The 24,285-nt window shown below is 40.6% G+C and overlaps 2 protein-coding genes across 2 annotated transcripts; both read left to right on the top strand.

Annotated features, from left to right (window-relative positions):
• The first annotated feature begins 10,891 nt into the window (after positions 1–10,891).
• On the top strand, positions 10,892–17,694 carry LOC307036904 (keratin, type I cytoskeletal 18-like). The gene is made up of 7 exons (XM_079677532.1): positions 10,892–11,452; positions 14,362–14,444; positions 14,781–14,937; positions 15,986–16,150; positions 16,390–16,515; positions 16,707–16,927; positions 17,083–17,694. Exons 1-7 carry the CDS (start codon positions 11,006–11,008, stop codon positions 17,195–17,197), a joined length of 1,314 nt encoding a protein of 437 aa, XP_079533658.1. The 5' UTR covers positions 10,892–11,005; the 3' UTR covers positions 17,198–17,694.
• A 1,878-nt stretch (positions 17,695–19,572) lies between these two features.
• LOC307036905 (keratin, type I cytoskeletal 18-like) lies at positions 19,573–22,637 on the top strand. The gene is made up of 7 exons (XM_079677533.1): positions 19,573–20,091; positions 20,730–20,812; positions 20,895–21,051; positions 21,207–21,371; positions 21,465–21,590; positions 21,730–21,953; positions 22,455–22,637. Exons 1-7 carry the CDS (start codon positions 19,672–19,674, stop codon positions 22,579–22,581), a joined length of 1,302 nt encoding a protein of 433 aa, XP_079533659.1. The 5' UTR covers positions 19,573–19,671; the 3' UTR covers positions 22,582–22,637.
• The last annotated feature ends 1,648 nt before the right edge of the window (positions 22,638–24,285 follow it).

Genomic DNA, 24,285 nt, shown 5'->3' with positions numbered 1-24,285 from the left:
TCTTAAATGTATTTTGCTTTTAATCTGTAAAGCACTTTGGATCGCCACGTGCTGAAAAGTGCTATATAAATAAAATTGCCTTGCCTTGCCTTGTCTAAAGAGTTATTTTTGTGCTGCCGTTTCATTAAGCCTGAAGACGACCCAATGGAGTGGGATTTGCTCAATTAAATATATTTTTTTAATGTGTGAGAGCAAGAATAATTCTTGTCGCACAAGTTACATTTACACTTTTATCCAATAACCCCAAGTTGCCCAGCATGGATACAAACATAAACTGGCTTCATATTAAAAGCCTGTGAACAGAAACAAATAATTCTGTCTCACTTCTTAATCAATGGCTGATTCTTCCCAGAGTCAAACTTGGCCCGTTTTAGCATTCTTTTGGGCCAGACAGTGGCCATTCTTTCACTCCCACTTCTTTTCATTCTTTTTATCCTTGACTGGGAATAGAGAACCTTTTTCACACTGTGCCTGTCCACTCAAATGAACCCATTGTGTCAGAACACATCCAACACAGCAGTAGAGTCTCTGAGGGGAGCAGGGAACAGAAAGTAGACACTGGCTACCTCTCTGTGTTCTAGCACACACTTGTGAAATGTGGTGTGTCGACTCCATTAGGGATTTGCCAAGAAGCATCTATACGGGCCCATCGTGCAATACCCTGAGCGAAGCATTTTTCCAAAATGAGCTCTACAAATGTGTTTTTCTCATTTCTATGGCGACATGGTAAGAACTCCTGTTTTGGATATTTTTCCCCCCCGCTCTGCGTCAGAGGGAGGGTTTTCTGGGAGCAATTACCGAGCGGGAATGTGGGTTGCGATGGGGGAGAGGAGGAGACGCAGCGGCTAAGAATGTCCTGAGTGTGTGAAAGAAAGAAAGTGATTTGAAAAGGAAAGTGATTCATACAGTGTGTGTTCATGTAAGAAATAAAGAGGGCCTACTGTTTTGCTTCTTGAATTTATTTCTAGTTTATCACAGCATTACTCCCATCCAGACCCACCTCTCATACTGATCATTGACACACCCTACTAAGGCTTTCCTGTAGCATCTTTACAAGTCCTTTTACTCGGTGATCACAATCACTCTTTTCAGAACTCTTCCTCCCTTACATAATAAACCCCCCTCGTCTCCACCTATCATACTCCACATGAATCAGTGTTCCTCTGAGATCTTCCCAGTTCCCACTACTATCCTTGACATCTTAATGACCACCCTCCCCCAGCTTCTACCCGCCCTAAACTTCACCCTAAACTTAAAAACATTGCACAAGCCTAGACCCTCCACCTTGATTCTTTAATACAATATAATGTGTGTCCACCCTGCCGACTCCAAATTAGAATAATTCCTTTCCTACTTTTAGATGTACACACTGACAGATACACACTTGACAGAAAGCACACACATGCACCAACAGTTGAACATTTCAATGAAAGGCAGAGTTCCTCACCTCAGTCAGTGTCAGAAGACATATTGAATAGAAAATGTACTTTAAAACTTTTTAAAGAGGCCTTTCATTGTTTTGGGGCTTTTCCCTTTCGTCTAGTAGTATGTGTATACAGGTTTCGTGCATGAGGAGGGTGAAAGAGGTGATGCACCACAGGCAGTAGAAAAATAAAACACTTTTTGAACTTTAAAGCATGACCACATGTCAAAGTAGAGGCAAAATATACACATTTTTAAATAACTGTTTCCTGATAATATACCGATTCTGTTTCGAACCACAATGAATTATAACCTTTATTGACAACATATTTAATTGGTTTTCTAACAATAGCAGATTGCATAAACTACACCACTAAAAACATTATTATGGTTATCTAAGGCAATTGAAGTACATTCTTCATTTGTATATAGATGTATAGAAGTAATTCATTTCATATATTTACATTGTTTAGCAGTGTTTTGCACTGGAACATTGTAAACATTCTTCCTAATTGGCTCCAACTGGTGTGTCAGTGTGTCAAATAATTTACATCAATTGGGAGTTATGCTTTCCCGAATTCTAAAAAAGGGGCTACGGTTTAAAAATATCTATCCAAGGAGCTATTCCAAATAGATTTAACTTCTCTGGAATCATAGAGAGAACTCCCTTGACCCAGTGTTTAAGCACAGGAGGTCTCACTGACTTTTAGTGCTGAAGAATATGGGCCTTTTGATTATCGTAAAAATCCATAGAAAAACCTAGGCCTTGTGTAGCTTAAAGGTCCCATGTCATGCTTTTCCAGTTATTATCCATCCCCTTGTGTGTTGTGAAGGTTTTTCTGCATGTAAACGGTGTGCAGAGTCAAAACCCTTAAAGTACACCCTGTAGCGAGTAAAACTCTAACACAGAAAATACCTCCCCAAAACGCCGTTACGTTAAGCCCCCGCTGATTGGTCCAAATTGACCAATCCACACACACACACTCAGTGCATGCAGCTCTGCTGATCTCTCCTCCCTCGCTGCAGGCTGATAACAGACAGTTGGGATCGCGGCGAAATTCTCTCTGCAGACCCATTCTCACAGCGTTTATCAACCTATAAACCTTTTTCTTACTCAATATCAAGCCACACTTATTGTTTTTATTTCGGCTGTGACTTTGTGTGTGTTCAGGTTGAGTTTGGCTGTGTTTGGCTGTGTATTGCTAAACAAGGAAATCATACCTCCACGGAGCTGTGGAGGTGTGATTCGCTCAGTGCGATTCGTACCGACCAATCAGAGCGCACTGGGCTCACGGGGGAGTGGGGGGGGGGGAGCTGCAGCGAGTCGTTTAGTGGAGAAAGTGAATACTGCTGAATACACATACTTTACAGAGATGCTGTATGCGAAACCAATGTGAGTTTGGAAAATTGCACAGTATTTTTCTATTTTAGTATACCTCAACAATGGAATTATGATCAGTGGAAATGGCCATGACCTGGGACCTTTACATTCAACCACACGAGTCATGCTGTCACTTATGACATTTGTGATTGTTATCTCTCCTTATATTACACAGGTAACAATTAAGCGTGCATCCTTGAAATCTATCTGCACATAGTACTTTCCCTCGCATTTTCTTTTTAATAAGCACAGGTAATATCAGGTCACAGGTGGCACAGGATCTCAGGATTACCATTTTTGTTTGACAAGTTCCTGTTCAGTAAAAAACTGATAGAGTATCCCTCTATGGCAAGGCAAGAAAAAACTTGCATTAATAGTAATTAGATCTGCCCTGACTCGGCTCACCTAGTTGAAAGTTGTTCTTTTATATTCACTTAGTCTAAGAATGCTCAAAATCAGCCTCTGTTTAGTTCTCCTCCCCCCTTCAGTTCTCCAGAAAGGGTGTCCTCACTCTCCAATTGGCTAAGAAGGGGAATGCACCAATCTGCTCTCAACTCTTAATTATGAGCCAACAGGTGATCTGGATAACTTCCCATCAACTCAGGGGGAGATGGGCATTTACCTCGGATTGTATCAACAAAACATTGAATTACCCAAAAAATCTGGAAATCTATTTGAACCTTTCATTCTTTTTTCCAGTGCTCTACCCTGAAGACCATGTGTCAGATATCTGATCTTACCCCACCCAGGCCGTGACCTCTGGCCTCACCTTCAGTCAGTTCATCTTTCCAATACCCCCATCCAGTAAACCTAAAGCCAAAAGAAATTACGCAATATGATTTAACCTGTGGCCAAGTGTACAACTGTACGATGACAATATGATCACAAATCCTAGCTCCTTTATAAATCACCAATTGCAACCAACTATAAATTTGCTTTCATTTTTTAATATGACCGCCCTTATTATTTTTGCAGTTTTTTCCTCTTTTCTTTCTTTCATGCACGTAAAAAAAAAAAACATTACACTGTTTTTATTTAACTTATACTGCCTGTAAAGAAACGTTTTTTTGTTTTCTTTTCTGAGCAAAGTAGATGTATGGACAAACAAAATCCATTAATAAAATGTTTAAAAAATAATAATTTGAACCAGGTCAAAGTTTAAAAAAAGAAGGGGGGCGCATTTTTTAAACTAACAACAATGTGTACGTTTAAAACCGTTTTCTCTGCAATAAAAAAAACGATATTAAGCCTAAATTAAACAACAGTGGGATAAATGAATTCCAAATATTAAATATTCTAATATAAAAACATTTTACAAGAATCGCTGCAATTTGTAACTCTAAGATTATGAGACAACAGGCCCATATACAGACACCAAACCCTTACCCCTGTAGTTGTGTATTTCTGTAGTTATTTGTAAGTCTTTGTGGTCATTTTGTGTGCCCGTGTGTTGGTTTTGCATCTCTTTCTGGTCATTTGAAGTGTCTTTGGGTTCATTTTGCTTCTCTTTTTGGTGGTTTAGCATGTCTTGATTTTCTTGTATTTCTTGTAAGTCATTTTGTTGGTCTTTGTGGTCATTATGCATCTCTTGGTGGTTTTGTAAAGAAAATGTGCATGTCCTTGCAATATTCTTGCATCTTTGTGGTTGTTTTGCATCTGGGTTATGGATCTCGATGTTGTTTTTCTGCATGTTTTAGTGGCTGTTGTGTTTCTATTTGTGACACAGATACCCTCATGAGCCACCCTTCGGACCAATGTGCTAATTTGGCTTTACGATCTAACTTGACTCATATTTACCTTCACAAAAACATACAACTATCTCTTCAAAATTGAAGCCTCTTCAAACGTGTTCCATTGGTTAGATTCCTGCTAACTGCCTTGTCTTGGCCACCTGCTGCCTGATCCGCCCCATACAGTCTGAACAATTACATGTCTGGCTTCCTGGAATGGAGAATCACACATTCCTTTAATCATGAGCACACTCTGGGAACATTGTTTTAATTTAAAGGTAAGTAGAAAAATACTGTCTGAAATAACATCTGCACAGGTCATTGTCTCACACACACGGGATCACAATAATATTTTCCGTTATAGTGTGATCAGAGCTGTGATGTAGTGTCTGCAGTGGGCCAATGCACCTGGTAGGAATGTTCCACACACCTGTAAATTGTCTGCACTCAAGTGTTTCCCATCTGTGTGGCCCCGGTGAGTCATCATGAGATTCTTCTTGATGTTACAATCTCACAGTGTCACCGTGAGTTGAACAGACAGTGCTGCATATTCTAACATTGAGCCAGAGGTGTCACAATGCTATCAGAAGATTTCTTTACACTGAGTAAGACAGTATCTTCACACTGAGAGTAAGTCAATGATCGTGTCAGCCTTGACTGAGGCTCTTGTGTCAGTAGGAGTTGTAAAAGGAGTTTCCACTGGAATTATCTATGGTGGTTTGTACTCCTACTGATTGAGTGATAAATGTCCAAAGGTTCGGTCAAAATCTGACCCGAGGTCAATTCTGGATACTCCCTTGGTCAGTCATTGAGACTTCTCAGTATTTGTCTGCTTCTGTCAGGGCGGCTTTGATTTAGCAATTTCCGTGGGTGTTCTGACCTCTGAGGTCAGAACAGAGCAAGGATGGTCCGGCTGAACAAGAACTCTACAGTCTCCATGAACAGTTTGAGCCAGATGAAGTCAAAGGGGTGGTTCGGATCGTACCATCTAAAAGAAAGGCCCAGCAAAAAACGAATCACTTTTAGTGTAAGCTCTACTTAAAATATGTGTAAACCTCTACTGTACCTATGTGGAACAGAAGTTGTTTTACGCATCTATGCTAACCAGACTCCATCTGGCGGGATATCTCTTAGTGGTTGACTAGAGCTGGCGAGCTAACCAGTCAGAGCAGACTGGGCTCTGGTTTCAGACAGAGGGTGAAAAGAGGTGCTGCAGTATGATAAAAATAAAGCTCCATTTAAAATATTAAATCTACTGTAGATAATGCACTAACTTTGGATAAATACCATATACAATCCCACTTCAAAAGGCACTATCCCTTTTAAAATTATTTATCTCTGTAAAGTAAAGTTTCCACTCATGATCAGATGATCATGAGTCAAACTCGTGAGTGTACTTCACACAAAAAAACACCTTGTCAGCAAGCAGAGCACTGAAAGCATAAATACCATATTGACGTTCACATTTCACCCCCTCCCCCGCCCACATATCAAGCAAAAGTGAGAGCATTGCCTGGCAGATGATTTATCAAGCTGCAGGTCTCGTGACATGCAGGACACAGCGGCCATCGCAGTCAATGGGATCTTTCCACAAAGGGTGATAAGGGTGGTGGCGTAGAGTCAACAGAGGCTTAGCGATGCCCCTCCCATGCCCAGCATTCACACACAGACTGGCACGCACGTTGTGGTTCGATCAGTGTTACAGGCGCACTTTTCCAAGGAAATCCCTGTATCTATAAAACAATTGTTTATCTATGTTATCCAATTATAACTTGTGCTTTTGTGTGTGATTCTTTTTGCCTTCTACTGCATATATTATAATTTTTTGCACTACTTTTTATTTTGTATTATTGTATTGTATTATATATGTTGGATTGTTGTAGGAGCTCAGGTCATAAAATACCATTACCATGTATACACTGTAGCCTTTGAATCTTGAATTTGAATATTTTATTCTCAGACTAAATAGTTATTTTTGTATTACTTTTTTCATGTATTTATTCATTCATCTTCGTATTTTAAATATCTCTTTAGATTTGAACATTGTTATATATTTGTTTGTCAACTTAATTCCTCTTGTGTTTATGTTTTCACCATATACACACAAAATATTCATTATACGTGTAAAACTTATGCTGATTTTACTGATTTATTCCCCAAAAGTGGTGAATATTGTTTGTTTTTTTGCTGTTCATGATTGTTTACAGATGATAAGTGATCTTGCAATGAAGAAGACTAATACAATGTTCAAACAAAGAGAGAATATGTAATGGACTGTTAGTTTAAATTAGCATCTCCTGTTTATATTTATAACTTGCACTTTAATTACATTTGAAAAGCCATCCAGAGCTTGTTAAAATGTACTGGAACAAACTGCCCCTTGAAGGAACAGAGATTAGAAAGTAACTTGGGAGGGGGGCATCATGGCGGGCGATGACTATCACGGACACACATTCTTGATATTGGGCCAAAACCTTTGAGGTAAGGTCTAGGTGGGGTTGCTGCCTGCCAAAACTTGTGATAAAGGACAGTTTCCCATCAAACATTCTTGTAGGATGTCTGAAGAAACTAACATGTAATCCCCCCCCCCCCCCCCCCCCCACACACACTTCAGTCAGTCAGTTAAGAGTGGATTGCACAATGATTGCAACTCACTAAGGTGAAAAGGTTACAAAATACATTGTACTTGTCATTACATAGATGATTTTGCCAACACTGTGACCTTGTTTATGTAATGGAAGTTAAACTGTAATCTGACATGCACACACGTTTAAGTAGCCAAGAAAAATATTAGCAAAGAGGTAAATCATACTGTATCTCACTGACCTATGTGTTCTTTATGTTTTTAGACCCTGTCAAACAATGGAACAAAGGTATAATTGGCATTTTAGGAAATGGTCTTTGTCTGTTTGATATGGTGGCCGAACCATGCAAACAACCCAAAACTAAGAGCACATGTAAATTACTAGGTTAGTTGTGTTAAATAATAACTGGTTTCTGCTGTGTTTTGAGCTTCTTGCAGCATTTAGTAAAATGAACATACGAGTAAATAACTGGAAGCGAGGCTGACTCTTCCAAAAGCTGTAAAATAGCCTACCAATTTAAACAGCTGTTTTACAAAGGTATTTTATGTGCACAGATGTACTGAAATTATAGGACTCTCGCTGCAGACACAATGACAACATACCTGAAAACTTCACTTTTTTATGACTTTGTCTTTACAATTCTGTTTGTGTTTAGGTTAGACAAAACAATTAGTGACCTTAAACAATGTTGGTGAGTCTATTGTTACACATTGGAGGATGCCAAGATAGCTTTTTCTACCTTGCCTTTAGTCTTAATGCTAAGCTAAGGGTTGTCTTGGGGACAGCTTTGTACTTGTGTCAGCTTCTTTTTTATTGAAAAGTAATGGGAAAGCACTGACACAGAAGCCTGGAATCATCTTCATCATTCATCTAACTCTTGAGCTTTTGACTCAACTCCTTAATCTGCTTTACACGGCTATCTCTACCTTAATCTCTGTATTCAATGCTGGGCGTGGCGGCCATCGCGATCAGTCAAAACACTGCAGTCATCACTGCTAGACAAACGAAGACCCTAATACATGGCAACCATCAGATTACCCCTGTGTTTCTGGTGATGGTGGTGTCTGGTTTTGGGATTACTCTCCATTGGTGAATGAATCAGGAGGTCTGATATGTTATCTCTTTATCAAGCATACATCTTAGTGTCTTAACTTGACACCTTGATTTTTATCTCTGCTTTCTGTCTCATATTCCCTTTTCCCTATTGCTTTCTCTTTGCCTTGATAAACACAGATATCCGTGCACGCAGAGTGCAGATTTCCACCGGGATTATTTCTCTCTACCTTCCGAAACAAAGAAGAGTTGAATCTTCCGTAGAGTCAAGATGTTGAAGATTACAAAAATGGGGATTTATTCTTCCAGCTTCTTTCCTAGTTTTAGTGGATCACAACATATTTGGTATGGAATAAATCTGCAGATGATGGGTTTAAAATTAGACCTAACCCCTCTTGGAATGTCAATTCTGAGGCAAAATGTGACGTGCAACTGACAGGAAAGGCTTTCTGTTAGCCTAGCCGATTGTTGGAAATGTATTTCGCTACTGAAGCAGTAGTATGCTAGATTAGCTGTTTACATAAGGACAGATTCACACTCCCGACAGAACACATGGTCTTCATGAGCCAATATGGACTGCCTTAGGTTTCGATCAGAAAAGAGTACATTTTAAGCCGCTTTGTGCGCCTTTTTCTTTGTTGTCTATGATTACTGTATATAAACCTAAACTAGGTTAACAATTAGGAAGCATACTATTCATGGATTTGTTTAACTAACGTTAGCACTAATTTGGTGCTTGACTAGCAACAAATTCAAAAGAAAAAGCAGCTAAAAAAACACTGTCTGTTCAGGCCCTCTACAACTACAAATAAAACATTGATACCATTATTGTTATAATACATGTTTTGAGGCAACCTCTTATGAAGACAGTTTATTGCTATGATTAGGTAGGGATCACTTTTGTTGGCCCAGTCAATGACAGTACACGAGTTGTTTTTCATCAGGAGCCGTTTGCTTTAATATCCAGCTGCATGTTCCTTCCTGAAAAACAAACAAAGAGGGTGGGGTAAGGCTGAGACCCAACATGAGTACAGACAAACAGAAAACCATCTGGCAGGAATGTTATTTGAGAAGAAGTCGATGCTGATACAGACAACCGTGGGCGTGAAGACATAATAAGATCTGTAAATAAGACTTCATTGTTCTTGCTTAATGGTTTGTGTGCTAGAAAAAACGATATTTAAGCTTTGATGACAGACAAGCTAATGTGCTCCTTCTTAACTTTACATAACAAACTGAAGAAAGCATGGATCCTCAAAGAACGACAAGGTGGATGTCTGTCCTTGTTATATGACAGGAAAAGTCCTTTAAAAGTACCATGTGTGGAATGTGCTTGTTCCACACAAAAACCTGCAGGGGGGCTTCTGGAATATGTTCTGGTTTACAAAATTCATTGTTCCTATGTTTCTACAAAGGAGATGGTGGAAATGTTTATTTGTTTGTTCATATCCTTTATGGGAGGGGGCGATCAGACACACATCCGGCTATGTAGAACAGATAACATACTGTACCGTACATCTGAGGCTACCTAACACCTTAGAAAACCTTCATCTGATTTAACGTAGGGTTTCAAAGTGTATCAAGACTTTAAAAGACCTCACAATTGTGGCTTTACTGATCTTATTTTTCCTGTGCACACTGTTTTAAATGTATTTTTTTTTTACAGTTCGAGGAAGCCATTAGTATCCATTCATCTCAGTACATATTTTCACAAGAACAAAGGGAAACCAATAGAAGCCTATGCTAAAAGATGTAAATGCTCAGTATGGCCCCATTAAACACATTATTTGTGATTGCAGATGGATTTCAACAATATGTGCTTCGTCCATAAGTCTAAATAAACGTGGAAGATATTCCAGACTACAGTATCCTGATGGATATGCATCAAATGACTTCAGTTGAATGAGACCTGTTGCTTCTGTGACTTACCCGCCCACACTGACTCAACTGATGAAATCATTAGTGATAAGTGACTGTAACTGATCCCGAGACATTCCCCGAAAGGTGATGATGCCTCGCTGAAATGTGGCTGTTTTCAGGGTGGGGAATGTGACGCAAAGCCAATAACGTGTTTAAATGAGTCTAACGTTGGTGGCAAAATCAGAAATATCAGAACCCAATATTTTACAACATATTAAAAGTGTAATCACTCATAACCTAATACCATATATTTGTTTTATTCTCTATACAGCTATTCAAATATGATAAAGTTGTGATTTTTCTAACTAGGCTAATTGTGTAGTGAAAATCTGATATTGTATCAGCCCTACAAACTTTATACCTAGGAAATCTAGATGCTGTAACTTAATGTTTTTGTGAATAGAATTTACCATTATTTTACTTATTTACCACCAGTAAGTGTCTGTGGTTTATAAAATATAGGCTTAAGTGCCTCAGATCTCAATTGTTGTACAAAAAACTATTAATACACATAGAAAAATAAATGTATTATTTTCTAAATCCTCAGTGGAATTTAAATAACAAAAGAGAAAATGATATTCTAGACTTAAAAAGAGAGCAATAATTAATATTATTCATGTCTAACAAAAAAAAGTATTTTAAGTTTTTTTCCTTCTTTCCAGCTAAGGAAGGTTGTGGAGGACAACGAAATGCTGTGAGTCTGCGGTTTGGGACAGTGGAAAAGAGGGAGGTGACTCAGGGTGAGGGGGAGTGGTTTGAGGGGCGGACCTGAGGGCCCACAGGGTCTATATAGTTAAACAGAGTTTCTTCTGCTACTGCCTTGTGTCTGTAAGCTCACATTTCTGCCTCCTCAGCCTGTGCCGCTCTCTCGTACTCACAGCCTCTCTCACTGAGTCTCACACTCCTCCAGCACCATGCAAACCTCCAGGCAGTCTACATACTCTGTGCGCAGCTCCAACAGCAGCCGACCTCCTGCCATGTCAATGAGCCGTACATCTGGTCCTGTCTACAGGGCCTCATCTATCCATGGTGGGGCCGGAGGGGGCCGCATCAGCATCTCCTCCAGCAGCAGCACTCGATTGGGATCAGGGATGGGATCTGGGATGGGAGTGGGCTCAGGAGCTGGGGGCTTTTCCAGCAACATGCAGGTGAGCGGGAACAGTGGCCACGTCATGGGCAATGAGAAGTTTGCCATGCAGAACCTGAACGACCGTCTGGGCAACTACCTGGAGACGGTGAGGAACCTGGAGCAGACCAACCACCAGCTGGAGATTAAGATCAAGGAGGCCATGGAGAAGAGCGGACCCGACTTCAGAGACTACAGCAAGTACCAGGCCGTCCTGGACGACCTCAGGAAGAAGGTGAGGAGGGCATGTGTTCATTTATTAAGTGGTGAATTAAAGAGAGGAGTTTCAATGGAAAGAGGGAATTAATTGAAGTTGATGACATGATACGATGTATGATTGGTAGAAAAACATTTTTAGGGCACAATACATCTTGAAAATGTGTTTTAAACAATCAAATTGGCACCCTCTGACCTAAAAACAAAACCCATTATGGTTACTGCTTGGATTAGTGCCCACTGCCGCTCTGGGGGTCCCAGGGCTGAACCGGAAACAGTATGGTGGAGGAATGTTGGAGCATCAGGGGTCAGAGGGACAGGAAAGCAGAGAAAAACAACAGAGTCCAGGGACTTTACAGACCATAAAGGGCCAACATACAGGCCCATACGTCATGACTTTAACTACCTTTTCCTTTCGGTGTAACACAAACAGTGTCTCAGTAATAGCACAATGGGACTGGACAAGTAGTACAGTCATTACTACTGTGTATACACAGAATAGAAGCTGATAAGGATAAGGAAACTCACTTGGGAATAGGATCTTTCAAGTTGGGGTTCTTTATGTTCTGTGTTTTATATGTAATTAATCTGATAAGGCAAATCATTTCACACTTTCCTGAAACACCCGATCAAAACACATCCGGCTAAAGATCTCAAAGTTAAGATTGCATTATTCATTCAAGGTTTTTCCCCCACTGATTTGCAAATTTCATTCAAGGCTACTGTTTCCATATTCAGACAAAGAAAAGTGCAGTTTTCAAATGGAATATTCCATTCGGGCCCAATGATAATCCCGTTTCTAACTGTATCAGTTCAACATCAGAAAATATTATTTGTATATGTCCTCTGTGTGGAAAAGTGTACATACCCACGTAGAGCATGTTTTTTTTTACATGTTTTCCTTGTGGGACTGAGCAGATAACACTATAGACGTCAAATGGTTACACAAACAAATGGAATCGAAAAAAATGAAGAAGGAGTTTGGCAACTATTTCCCAAGGTTTTTTCCTTCTCAACTGTTTACTCTACTAACAGCTGAGGGCCTGAGTTTATCCACACAGCCCGGGGTCAAAAAAGGCAAATTTGTCTTTTGATGTGATGCAAAAATCACTCAAATAACTGGAAGCCCTCAACCCCCATCTGATAAAACACAGACTCTCACGTCAATGTAAAAACAGCCAAGTCTCGTAAAGCACGCACAGTCAACTATCCATGCAAACACACACGCATGCACGCACACACACAACCACCACCCACCCCATCTACCTCATGCAAATCACCTGTCTCGTCCCTGTTGACTGGATGGATCCTGTTCCTTCTCTGAGAGGACGGTTGCTCCCTGGCAGCCACCGATTGGCTGGTAGACTTTGTCACCTGGATGCCTCCCCTGCCACCCTTCCCTGCCCTTATCTACCAGACCGTGACACATAAAGCAAATACTGCAACCATCTGGTTTATCTGAAGCGGCCCGCTGACACTGTCCCCATTTTTACAGAGATATTGACCCTTTTTTCCTGGCATAAAAACATTTTAGAATTCAGACTTGGTTGAATCTATGTCGTTTTTTCTGTCAAACGTCACTTTCACAATATGTTAAAGTAGTGAAATCTCTTCAGAGTAATAATTGGACATTTATGTCTGCGTATCCTTAGTACGGTGGCCCTGAAATGCAAGTCAAAACAACATTTCACAAAACACTACTGCATTTCACAAAACACTAAAGCATTTCAAAAAACGAGGGGTTATATATGGTAACCCTTGTAATATAAGCACTGGCGGAGCCCTCTACTGGACTCTATGGGTACTACCTTATCATGCAAGCATTCACCTACTGAGACTTCTATAGACGTAGCCGGCCCCGGGGCGGGCCTACCTGAATGCGCACGCATCTCACCGTATAAAAGGAGGCCTCGCCTCCTGAACGTCATCCTACACCTCTCTTCAGCGAGCGGTATAGGACAGACAGTGCCCCGAGCAGAGGGCTCCGCCTGTGCTTATATAACAAGGGTTACAATACGTAACCCCTCGTTATGGCCAATACAGTCAGTGCTTTATTTCTGTCTGTATGAAGTTGTTGTGAGTTTCGACGGAGCAGCTACAGGTTAGATTATCCTGATCGATCCGATCTCCATTCAGAAAACACGCATTTTAAAAGGTTTTTCGCCTGCCATCTTGTCTGCAGACTTGTTAAAGCATTAATTCATGGTTTTTACTAACCGGTATCAGTATGTTGTTACTTCGGCATCATTTTGAAACGTGTATTACAATTACGGTAAAATATGTTCATGTTGTTGTAGTCTACCATAGTATTTACATGGAGATAAGCCCCGAATATTCACATCGCTCTAATCGCTCGAGTTTCAGGTTTCACCGTGGCTGTCAGCTGTGTCATTCAAACAAGACGCGCTGGAGAGGGGGCGGGGCTTATGTCCATGCAAATGTTTTCTGAATGGAGATCGGATCGATCAGGATAAACTAACCTGTAGCTGCTCCGTCCAAACTCACAACAACGTCATACGGGCAGAAATAAAGCAGCGACTGTATTCACCATGACACAGACAGTCTGTGGTTTGTACTTGTTTAAATTTTGTCCAGTTTCTGAACATATATGAGGTGTGTGTGCTAACAGCTAGGCTGATGTTTTGGGACATGTTGCGATGTTACCAATCATGAAGCGTCATTTCTTGACTGGCAGCAAAATCCGGCTGGCTCTGTCCAATCAAAAAAAAATAAGTGTTCTCCCTAAAGGAATACCCTTTCCGTAAAAGTTTAAATGCTGTGGCGTTTTGTGAAATGTTGTGGTGTTTCCTGAAATGCTGTAGCGTTTTCTGAAATGCTGTAGTGTTTTGTGAAATGTTGTTTTGACTTGCACTTCAGGGCCACCGTACCTTAGCTCACAATCTAAATCCCCTCTTTCTTTTGTCTCAGGTGTTTGATTCCACCTCTGATAACGCTCGTCTGGTTCTCAACATCGACAACGCTCGCCTGGCGGCCGATGACTTCAGAGTGAAGTAAGTCCCTCTGAGACAGGAAACCCTAACCCAGACTGCTGCGGGCACACCCTGCTTTACCGCTGAATAGGTTCTTGGATGTATACATGATCTGTCTTGTAGTCATAAATCATCACCTTTGCATCATAGCCGGGGAGATGTTTCCGTTGTGTAATAAAGCTAATGTCATAGCAAACACAGCTGGAAAATATAGTATAGAATATTGTATGCTGAACAAATATTGACCATGTAAATGGAAAGGAAAGATACCTTGAATATAAATAGTTGATGACAAAATTATAGGCCCATTCAGCAACTTAGTTCACTGAGTAATTCAATTTGCCCTGCCCTGTGTAGATACGAGTCTGAGTTGGCTATCCGCCAGTCTGTGGAGGCGGACATCATTGGTCTGAGGAAGCTCATCGACGACACCAACATGAGCCGCATGAACCTTGAGAGTGAGATTGAAACCCTGAAGGAGGAGCTCATCCACCTCAAGAAGAACCATGCAAATGTGAGTATGGTAATCCCAATCCTAACCCTGACCCTAACCAGATCCAAACCTCAACTCGAAAGTGTTTTTTCATAATATAAAGAAATCCAACCCTAACCCTGCAAATATATTTCAATTATGACTCGTGGGAAACATGTTTTGCTGATAATGGTCACAGCTTTAAATCTAATCTGAAACCAGATGTGGTTATGTTTAGTCAACAAATCTTGATTAGGATGAGGAAAATATCTTAGTTTGACTTAAAAGATCAACAACAAAAGTTGCTAAGAAATTAGTTCGTGATGCTAACATCACATTTTTCCAGTTAGACCCTTTAAACCAGCGAAAAAAGCAAAAACAATGACATAAGAAATTTGCTCTAACAACCTGATTTCAGGGCTTTGCCATTAACTGCTTAGTGTTGACATTGTCGTGCTGCTTTCAACAAAGTGTAATGAGTCCCCAACAAAGAAAAGACCTCTGGACCATCACAGCGAACAGCCACAACCTTTTAAAGAACTGAATCAATATTTACTTATATCAACATCATCACCACCTGTTGGGAACGTATGCATGTTACAGACTAGGCCATAACTTTAACCAGGACATCCAGGCAGGCTGCAGGGTGTTCTTCAATAAAAGTGTCAGAAGAAAAAAAATCAGTGGGAGGAGGGAGGTTTGATAAGAAATCTTAAATATCTGGGTGTGAATTCTGTGGGAAGCCTCATCGTTAAAAATGGTTCCCATCCATATTTGGCAAAGTAAAAACACACCAAGGAATTCAAATGACTATAATTTAAGTGGATAAGCCACAAGGCAACCATTTGTTTACTGAAGAAATTAAGTCTCAAAGAGACATTTAGATGCACCCCCTGTATATTTACCTGACCATAATGTAATTACGGTTGGAAGAGGCTCGGAGTCAAAGCTAGGTCACAGCTAAATGAAAAAAGTCTGTAGTAGTAGAATCCACATGATTTAAGCTGTAGTCTACCCACTTGAACTGTTTGAAGCGCACAATATTTGTGATTGTGTCTATTAACTCTTCTATCAATTTGCATATTTTTAGGAAGTTATGGAGCTCCGTAACCAGATTGCACAATCAGGAGTCCGCGTGGACGTCGACGCTCCCAAAGGACAGGACCTGGCTCAGCTCATGGCAGAAATAAGAGCAAAGTACGAGAACATGGCAAAGAAAAACCAGGAAGAACTCAAAACATGGCACGAATCTCAGGTAAACCATTAACAAGGAACTAGAAAGAGTTCATACCACTCCCAAGGCCAAAGGTGCATTCAAAGGCTCTTTGGATGGTCCCATATCCAGAGTTGGGAGTGTTTCTAATTACAATGTCACAAAAGTGAAACACAATGCGAGTATCCGCCCTTTGATTTGGATCAGCTCTAAAGTGTAATGGCCCATACTACACCCTGAATTGACTCCTGCTTATCTTTCATTCTTGATCCTTTTTTCAGATAACAGAAGTGCAGAGCCAGGTAGTCCAGAACACAGAGGCCCTGAAGGGAGCCCAAACAGAGGTGAACGACCTGCGTCGACAGATGCAAACCCTGGAGATCGAACTGGAGTCCCAGAGGAGCATGGTGAGAAGCACACAGTCAGCACACGCTTCCTTGACCCCAACACACACTGCCATGGCTTGCTCAGCACTCTCACTTCAAGTCTCTCTTGTTGACACAAGCTTCACACTCCGGTGACCTCTCACTATGGAGCTGTCGCTAGTGAGTTGGCTTCACTGTAAGATATTAACCCATTCTTTGCTTTCCCTTCACAGAAAGGGTCTCTGGAGGGCACGCTGAGGGACACAGAGATGCGTTACAACATGGAGATTGAGGCTCTCAACACCATCCTCCTGGGTCTGGAAGCCGAGCTCACACAGCTGCGTAACAGCATCCAGCATCAGTCGCAGGAATACGAGGCCCTGCTCAACATGAAGATGAAGCTGGAGGCCGAGATCGCTACATACAGACGCCTGCTGGATGGGGAAGACTTCACGTGCGTAGCTAACTGATTCTATATTGACAAAACCAAGAAAAAAATATTATATATGTGCATACGTAAGCAACCTGGAGAGGCAAGGTTCATACTTAAAAATGTGTCAACTTAAACTTCTGCTGACGATTAATTTGTTTCTTGATATGTCCGTTTAGGCTCCAGGATGCTTTGGAAGACCAGAAAACCGTGAATACCAAAGTCATGACCGTCACACAGACCCTGGTGGACGGGAAGGTGGTTTCCTCCAGCACAGAAACCAAGAACCTTTGAATACCAGAAGCAACCACATGACACTCCCAACAATCACTAACCCTGCATCAAAACACTAACCTATGATTGGCTACATTTGATCTGCTTTCATCTTACAGCACTAACCGTAAATGTTGCGTTAGACGCTGCCATTCTATTCGACTTTCTGGGTACGCAGCTGTTCCACAGGCTGATGAAATCAAAACTGGATTGAAGGGAAACAACATCATCTATTATTTATTTCATCATGATTTATTTATGTGTTGAGTGTTGACCTGCAAGGTTTAAAACAATTGGAAAAATTAGAGCTTTTTTTGGAAAAACAATTGGAACAATTTGAGCTTTTTGTTCAAAGACAAACCAATTGAAGACATTGAATATTTTTTATTAATAAAAGAGTCCAAATAAATGTAAAACATTTTTTATGTCATCATCTTTGGTTTTCTTTCTGTCCAGTTTTGTCTGTCTGTTGCGCTGTGATGTTCAGACATTTCAATAAAGTCCATTGGTGAAATGTTCTTGGTGTGATCATGGTGTTTTGTATAAAACAAAAAAGAATATGTCAGATATATTACCTCATTTACTCCCAAAAGCAAAAGGACCCTTTGAGAATTATAACATGTATGACACTATAAATACATAGGAACAAATAACCCTGTGACTTAATGGTTAATGTATGGTGACCATTACATCTTTAATCCTTTATTACATTTTTAACTTTAGCTCGCAGTCTCAATCCTCACCACTTTTTAGGTGTACTAATAGCTTTAAAATCACTGCAAAGTGCCAAACTTGATATGGTGCCTTACCATTTTGAAACATTGATCCCTAATTCATTTTAGATGATGTTATAGCCTGAACAAGGTCATTCTACTGGGATCATTGAGATAAAGGATAGAATAAATGTGGTTGTGATAGTTGTAAAAATCTTCCTTGTACTATTATAAAGTGCCGCTCAATGGTTAAGCGCAAGATAGGCCTTATTTATTACTTCTGATACTCCAACTGAATCCCGTTTCACTGTGTCCTCTTTGGCTTGAAAACAAGGCTGGTGTCATACTACATGCGTCTCAGTGTCAACAAATTCCATAAACAGAATAGTTCCTTACATATCTACCACCAGTATCCACAACCCAGTCTCACCCAGTTCTACAAAAACGCCTCTGAAATTGTAAGATCCCTACGTTTTTTTTCATCATTCATTCCACTGGCTGGCCTATTTTAAGGTTAGTTTGGCGGATTTTGTTAAACTAATACGTTTGCGCTGTGGACCAACACTATACATTGACGGGGAAGGGGGTAGCAATAAAGATAACACCATTAAACAGTTACACAACATAACAGAAATAATGTCGATAGCAGCGTCCCTAGCAACCACCTTGGTAACAATGAAAACGTTGTATGGACACAATTTCCTGAAGTAATCTTCGTAATAACTAGCAAACTAAAGATCATGTACATCCACTGCACACATAATCTGAAATAACAACTCATATTTCTCGCATCAAATTACATCAAAACGCATTTTAATGGTCAAACTAACCTTAAAATAGGCATTTTCCACCGAGAATAAAATGGAGATCGGCCATGTTTTTTTTTTCTGAAGGGAGAAATTTCAAGATCACGTGACATAGACGCCAGCCATTGGAATGAATGGTAAAAAAAAACGTAGGGATCTTACAATTTCAGATGCGTTTTTGTAGAAATACTAGGTCCCAAGTTGTGGACCAACGTCGTTATTACACGTTTTTTTGTGAGACTGGGTTGGTATCCAAGCTTGTTGACTCCAAGATATACATCTTAAGTAAAAACACATGCTTGAAACTGTAGTTTTGCGAAAACTTTACTGAATCATGATTAATATTGACATTTTGAGTAAATGTGTATACCATTTACAAAATTGGAATTAATCTGCAATCAAAGGTAGTCCCCAGAATGCACTCATATGGATACTGACAACACGGACAATGGCCACTAATGTGTTTTAAATAGTATCTGGACAACGAGTGAGACTCCAAAGTTCCTTTGTAGACAAGAAGCTACTACCAAGGTTTAATTCAGACCTGGGACACTGTCCTCTGTCAAGTAAACGCAAAAATGCAAAAAATAATATTGGAGGAATAAGATAAAGTGATATAATTTATAACTGATAAAGACAATTTCCCTGCTGGATAAACTCCAGAGAGATATTGAACATGGCCGGCATTATGCTTTAAGCTGCTGTTGATATCACAGTTATCATAGATACGTTTACTAGACACTATCATGTCAGCTGGATGTTCATATCGGGTGTTTTTGGTCAAAGTCTAGGAAAAAGTCTAAAGGTAAAATGTTATATAGATAGTAGAGGAGTGGCAGGAAGACATATTGCCTTGCAGACCGATATATAAGACCTGGTGGCTGGTCTCCGTCTTTCACTCTCAGCTGCCGAACCCCTCTGTGCCAGGACGCACCAGAGCTTCTTCTTCTAACTCATCAACTCACTTCTTCTAGCAATGGAGCCCCTTTATAGACGCCAGAGTTCTCAAGTTCTTGGAGGTCATTTGACACCCTTTTCAAGACCTGTTCAGATGGACAGGTCCTATGCCCACAGTGTCAGTGGAGGAGCAGGCGGCCATGGGATCAGGATCTCCACGGCCTACGGCACACGGGTTGGCAGCAGCTTCGGGGGTGGGCATGACTACCAATCCACGTCTTCTGGGTCGAGTTCTGGATCCCTGGCTATCACGAATGAGAAGGCAACCATGCAGCACCTGAACGACCGCCTGGCTTCCTACCTGGAGACGGTGAGGGATCTGGAGAAGGCCAACAGCACCCTGGAGATCAAGATCAGGGAGACCATCGAGAAGAAAGGCCCTATGGAGGGGAAGGACTTCAGCAAGTACAACGCCATCATCGCTGATCTGAGGGCCAAGGTGAGTCAATCAGTCGGTCTTAGTTACTTGATGTGTCCTATTTAGACTACCAAATGGAAAACTAAATGTGACAGCACAAAGTTTTCTTAATATCAAGCTAGTGATAAAGCTGTGTCTTCCTTAGTGTTATGGTTTAAAACACATCTCCAAGTAAGTGGATATGGGGTTTCCAAGCTTGTGCACACATTTTCTTTTTATAGGCTCTAACTAATGTTCAAAACTGTCCAATAAAATGTACGTTTCTGAAATAATTCTTGCGGAATTATATTTGACTAAGATCTCAATCCTCTGTCCAATACTCTTCCCTTCCAATACCCTCCACAACTGCACATCATGTTGGGGAAAAAGTCAAAAGTAAAGGCTTTTATCATTATACTACCGGCTCTTCAAAGCGTTTATTGATCTCTCAAACTGACTCACAGTCTCAGTCTTATCTCCACCTCCCTGTGGAGCAATGAGAGATAACCTTCTTTGTTATTTTAGGACTTACAGTGTGTTAACGAGGCAGTTATGTGATCTGCATAGTATATCAAAGTGAGAATCACTCAATCTAACTGACTGTGGAAAAAAAGGAAAACACAACGTTTCAATGAGTATATGTTTGTATTTCCCACACTGAACAACTTCCTGTATTGCAGATATTTGACATGATCAAGGGAAACGCACATCTTAATATCTCTCTTGACAACGCCAGACTGGCTTCAGACGACTTCAGAGTCAAGTGAGTGTTCGGCTTTGTTAAGTAAATGAAACAGGCTCTCTATCAAGGGTCAATATATCTGATATAAAGTATGTCTGGATAGGATGGAGTATGAAATGTCCATGCGTCAGGCGGTGGACGCCGATGTGGCCAGACTGAGGAAGCTTCTGGATGACACCAATGTAATGTGTTTCCACTTGGAGAGCGACATCGAGTCTCTGAAGGAGGAGCTGATCAACCTGAGGAAGAACCATAAGTTGGTGAGGGACACTGATCAAAAAATATATGGCCTTACAAAAAAATATATAATTCAGTACCTCACCATTATGACAATCCGTTTTTCCATCAATCTCCTAGCACAGGACCCCACTGACCTTGTTCAGGAAATCACTCCCTGACTTTTCCCCCTCAACAGGATGTTGCCGAGTTGCGAGCCCAGATCACCCAGGTTGGCGTCCGTGTTGATGTTGACGCTCCTAAAGGACAGGACCTGGGTAAGATCATGGCGGAAATGAGGGCTAGCTATGAGAAGATAGCACTGAAGAACCAGGAGGAGCTCAAAACCTGGCATGAATCTCAGGTTATTATTCAATCACGATATTTGTCAAATATATTTTGAGTTGGCTTGCGGTGCTTGTGGTGTATATTAGATTCATTTGTGTTGTGTTTCCAGATCACAGAAGTGCAGGTTCAAGTAACTGAGAGCTCATCAGCTCTGAAGGAAGCCACAGTTGTGATTTCTGAAACTCGGAGAAGGTGTCAGGGACTGGACATTGAACTGCAGTCTCAACTTAGTCTGGTGAAAACTATGTGCTTGTTTACATAATTAGTGCATCATTATCATAGAGACAATCTCTTTATCCAACTCTTAGCATGAAGCTAAGTAATTCATTCTCTACTGCATCAGTCAAAGGCATGATCAACCTTTTTGTTCACAGAAAGCTTCCCTGGAGGCCACGCTGCGGGACATCGAAATTCGTTACAACATGGAAATGGAGAAGTACAACGTGATCATTGTGAGGCTGCAGGAGGAGCTCACTCTGATCCGCACCGACATCCAGCATAGCACTAGAGAGTACGAGCACCTGCTCAACATCAAGGTGAAACTGGAGGCCGAGATCGCCGAATACAGAAGGCTGCTGGACGGCGAGGCAGGCTACCAGTGAGTATGAGGAGAGGAGGCAGAACGTTGACCAATATTAGAGCTTTGTTCATGTCATGGATGGTTTTGCAAATTTGATTCAAATTAGCTTCATGCAAACATGAAGCGACATTGATATGGAAAGTAAAAGCTGTCCATAGGTAGCATACAATACTCCCATCCCTTATTTTACTGCTCCATGACAGCATGCAAAACCAGATCACTTCAAGAGAAATGACATATTTGATACCAACATGGTGACCAAAAGGATCTAATTTCAATACATACTCATCTTTACTTATATAGCACCCTTCATACAACTACGCAGCTCAAAGTGCTTCACAGAGCAAGACGTAAACAGACAAAAAAAGGAAAAAATTAAATAATTTAGATTGAAAAAATCTATAAGTAGATATAGCGCATCACTCAATGAAATGTTAAATTATAGAAGCTAGGTCATGTTTGATAGTTATACCAAATAACAACCCTGGGTTGATTGAACTATTCTGTTCCCTTTTCCAGGCCAGAGGATGCAGTTGACTTGAAGATGGTCCAGACCAAAGTGGTGACGGTCACTCAGACTTTGGTGGACGGCAAAATTGTGTCAGAGAGCAAGGACGTCAAATCCAGTGAAAAAGCTGTAAATTAAGCACTGGGGTCTGGGAAACCCTTTGGACCAATAAAAAACAATGAACAAAAAATGTACCATTATGCTTGTGACTCTTTTTTAGCTTTGTGCGAAAGAACAAAACAATCATTACAATCACAGTTATGCATTATTACATTATTATTATTTATTCCACATAACTTATGTGCTAATTTTCTTCCTTTTTGATAGTTAGGGGGAGTTTGTTAACACAACTATCATGTCTGTATAATTGATGTGAAGCTAAAAGCCACAAGTTAGATAGATAAGATGGATCTTTATTAGCTTAGCTTAACTTAGTATCAATTCTGAAAATATCTGGCAACAGCTAGTCCGGCTCTGTTCCATAGTTAAATTGATGTATCTATACAGTATACTGAATGAAAAAAGTGGACGTTGTGACAGTGAATTGACCCATTGGTTTGTGGCACAAGTTTGGCATTTTGGCAGTGACCATTTACTTTTTTTGGGTCCAAATGTGACAATAATTGGACGATAGTGTAGACCCTAGTAAGGTAACCAGCTAAACATAGCACTAGCTAGTTTGGTTGTTAATGTGTGTTAAATATGATTTTAATTTGGATGCTAATTTGAGCTAAGGAAAATATTCTTACAACAAAATGTTTACTAAAGTAGTAAATCAAGTGTGAAGAAGGGTCATTTTCTCATAGACTTCTATCCCATCTGACTTCATTTTGTAACCTGTGAAACCTCCCTTGTTGCTGTTTATACACTTTGGGATTTCAATTCATACAAACACAGAAATATAAAAGGCTGTACACATACAGTCAACTTCCCGGCTATGCACAAAGAGAATGTTAGATGTCTGGCCTCCTGCCATCAACCCCCTCGAGACACCCCAGTCTGCTGTGTTTGCGGGAAATTCTTTCAGCCTCTGAGAAATTCCCATTCTGACCTGCAGTTCTTTAGCCCTGTTTTGTAAAAGGCAGAAGGCCCCTTTTCCCATGCCATGTCAAAGCTATCCAGGGTCTCTGCTTTCTGTTTATTTACATTCACATTAGTCAGTCTCACTCCTCTTTTCTGTTATAGAAACTGACCTCTTTTGGTCTGAGTTGGATCACTGCATGACTGTTCATGAGTTGTTATTAGAAATGCGGGGAGACACAGATATTGGTAATTGGCCGGAACATTTTTGGACAGTTGGGGACAATTTTACAACTTGAACTCAACCTCTACCAATAAATCCACTATTCATCAAAACAATGGCATATTTTTGGGAAATATTCAGTTGCAAATTTCCATAGACAGCAACATTAATTATTCTGTGAAATGCCAGATTTAAATCAAGACAAGTTTCGTAACTGTATCTGATAACAAGTAACCGATTCCAAATGTGTGCCACTTTCCAGTGCAATTTCCTATGCCCTGTGACTGTTATTGTGAAAAGTGTGTTTGACAGTGCGTCTACTGTTAGAGCCTCCTCCTGTCAGTCTCGCTAGCTGTTTTTTTTGGTGAAGTCCTAAAGCTGTCTTCCCCAACACTAAGTCTTTGTTGCAGCTGCATTCTGCCACCTCCTGAACCCAAAAGCTTTTTGTTATGGCTTTACTGACAGAAGCTGGGCAGACGGACCAGTGAAAAAGGGAATTCCAAAAAAAGAGTAGAAAAGAAGGGATGGCAGAACTGGCGGACATAGAAGATAAATGGGGGGGAGGAGGGGGGGGACAAACAAGTGCATGTCTCTTCTGC

The sequence above is a fragment of the Notothenia rossii genome, assembly GCF_949606895.1.
Source record: "Notothenia rossii genome assembly, chromosome: 4".
NCBI lineage: Eukaryota > Metazoa > Chordata > Actinopteri > Perciformes > Nototheniidae > Notothenia > Notothenia rossii.
Note: the sequence above shows the minus strand (reverse complement) of the source record. Positions and strands in the feature narration are given on the sequence as shown.

What these genes read in the sequence shown, in the direction of transcription:
- LOC307036905 (XM_079677533.1), top strand. Translation starts at nt 19,672, where the DNA reads ATGGAGCCCCTTTATAGACGCCAGAGTTCTCAAGTTCTTGGAGGTCAT. An exon ending in TGAGGAAGAACCATAAGTTG is followed by an intron (nt 21,052 to 21,206) that starts GTGAGGGACACT and finishes CCCCCTCAACAG; the next exon opens with GATGTTGCCGAGTTGCGAGC. An exon ending in AAACCTGGCATGAATCTCAG is followed by an intron (nt 21,372 to 21,464) that starts GTTATTATTCAA and finishes TTGTGTTTCCAG; the next exon opens with ATCACAGAAGTGCAGGTTCA.
- LOC307036904 (XM_079677532.1), top strand. Translation starts at nt 11,006, where the DNA reads ATGCAAACCTCCAGGCAGTCTACATACTCTGTGCGCAGCTCCAACAGC. An exon ending in GCCGATGACTTCAGAGTGAA is followed by an intron (nt 14,445 to 14,780) that starts GTAAGTCCCTCT and finishes TGCCCTGTGTAG; the next exon opens with ATACGAGTCTGAGTTGGCTA. An exon ending in TGGAGTCCCAGAGGAGCATG is followed by an intron (nt 16,516 to 16,706) that starts GTGAGAAGCACA and finishes TTCCCTTCACAG; the next exon opens with AAAGGGTCTCTGGAGGGCAC.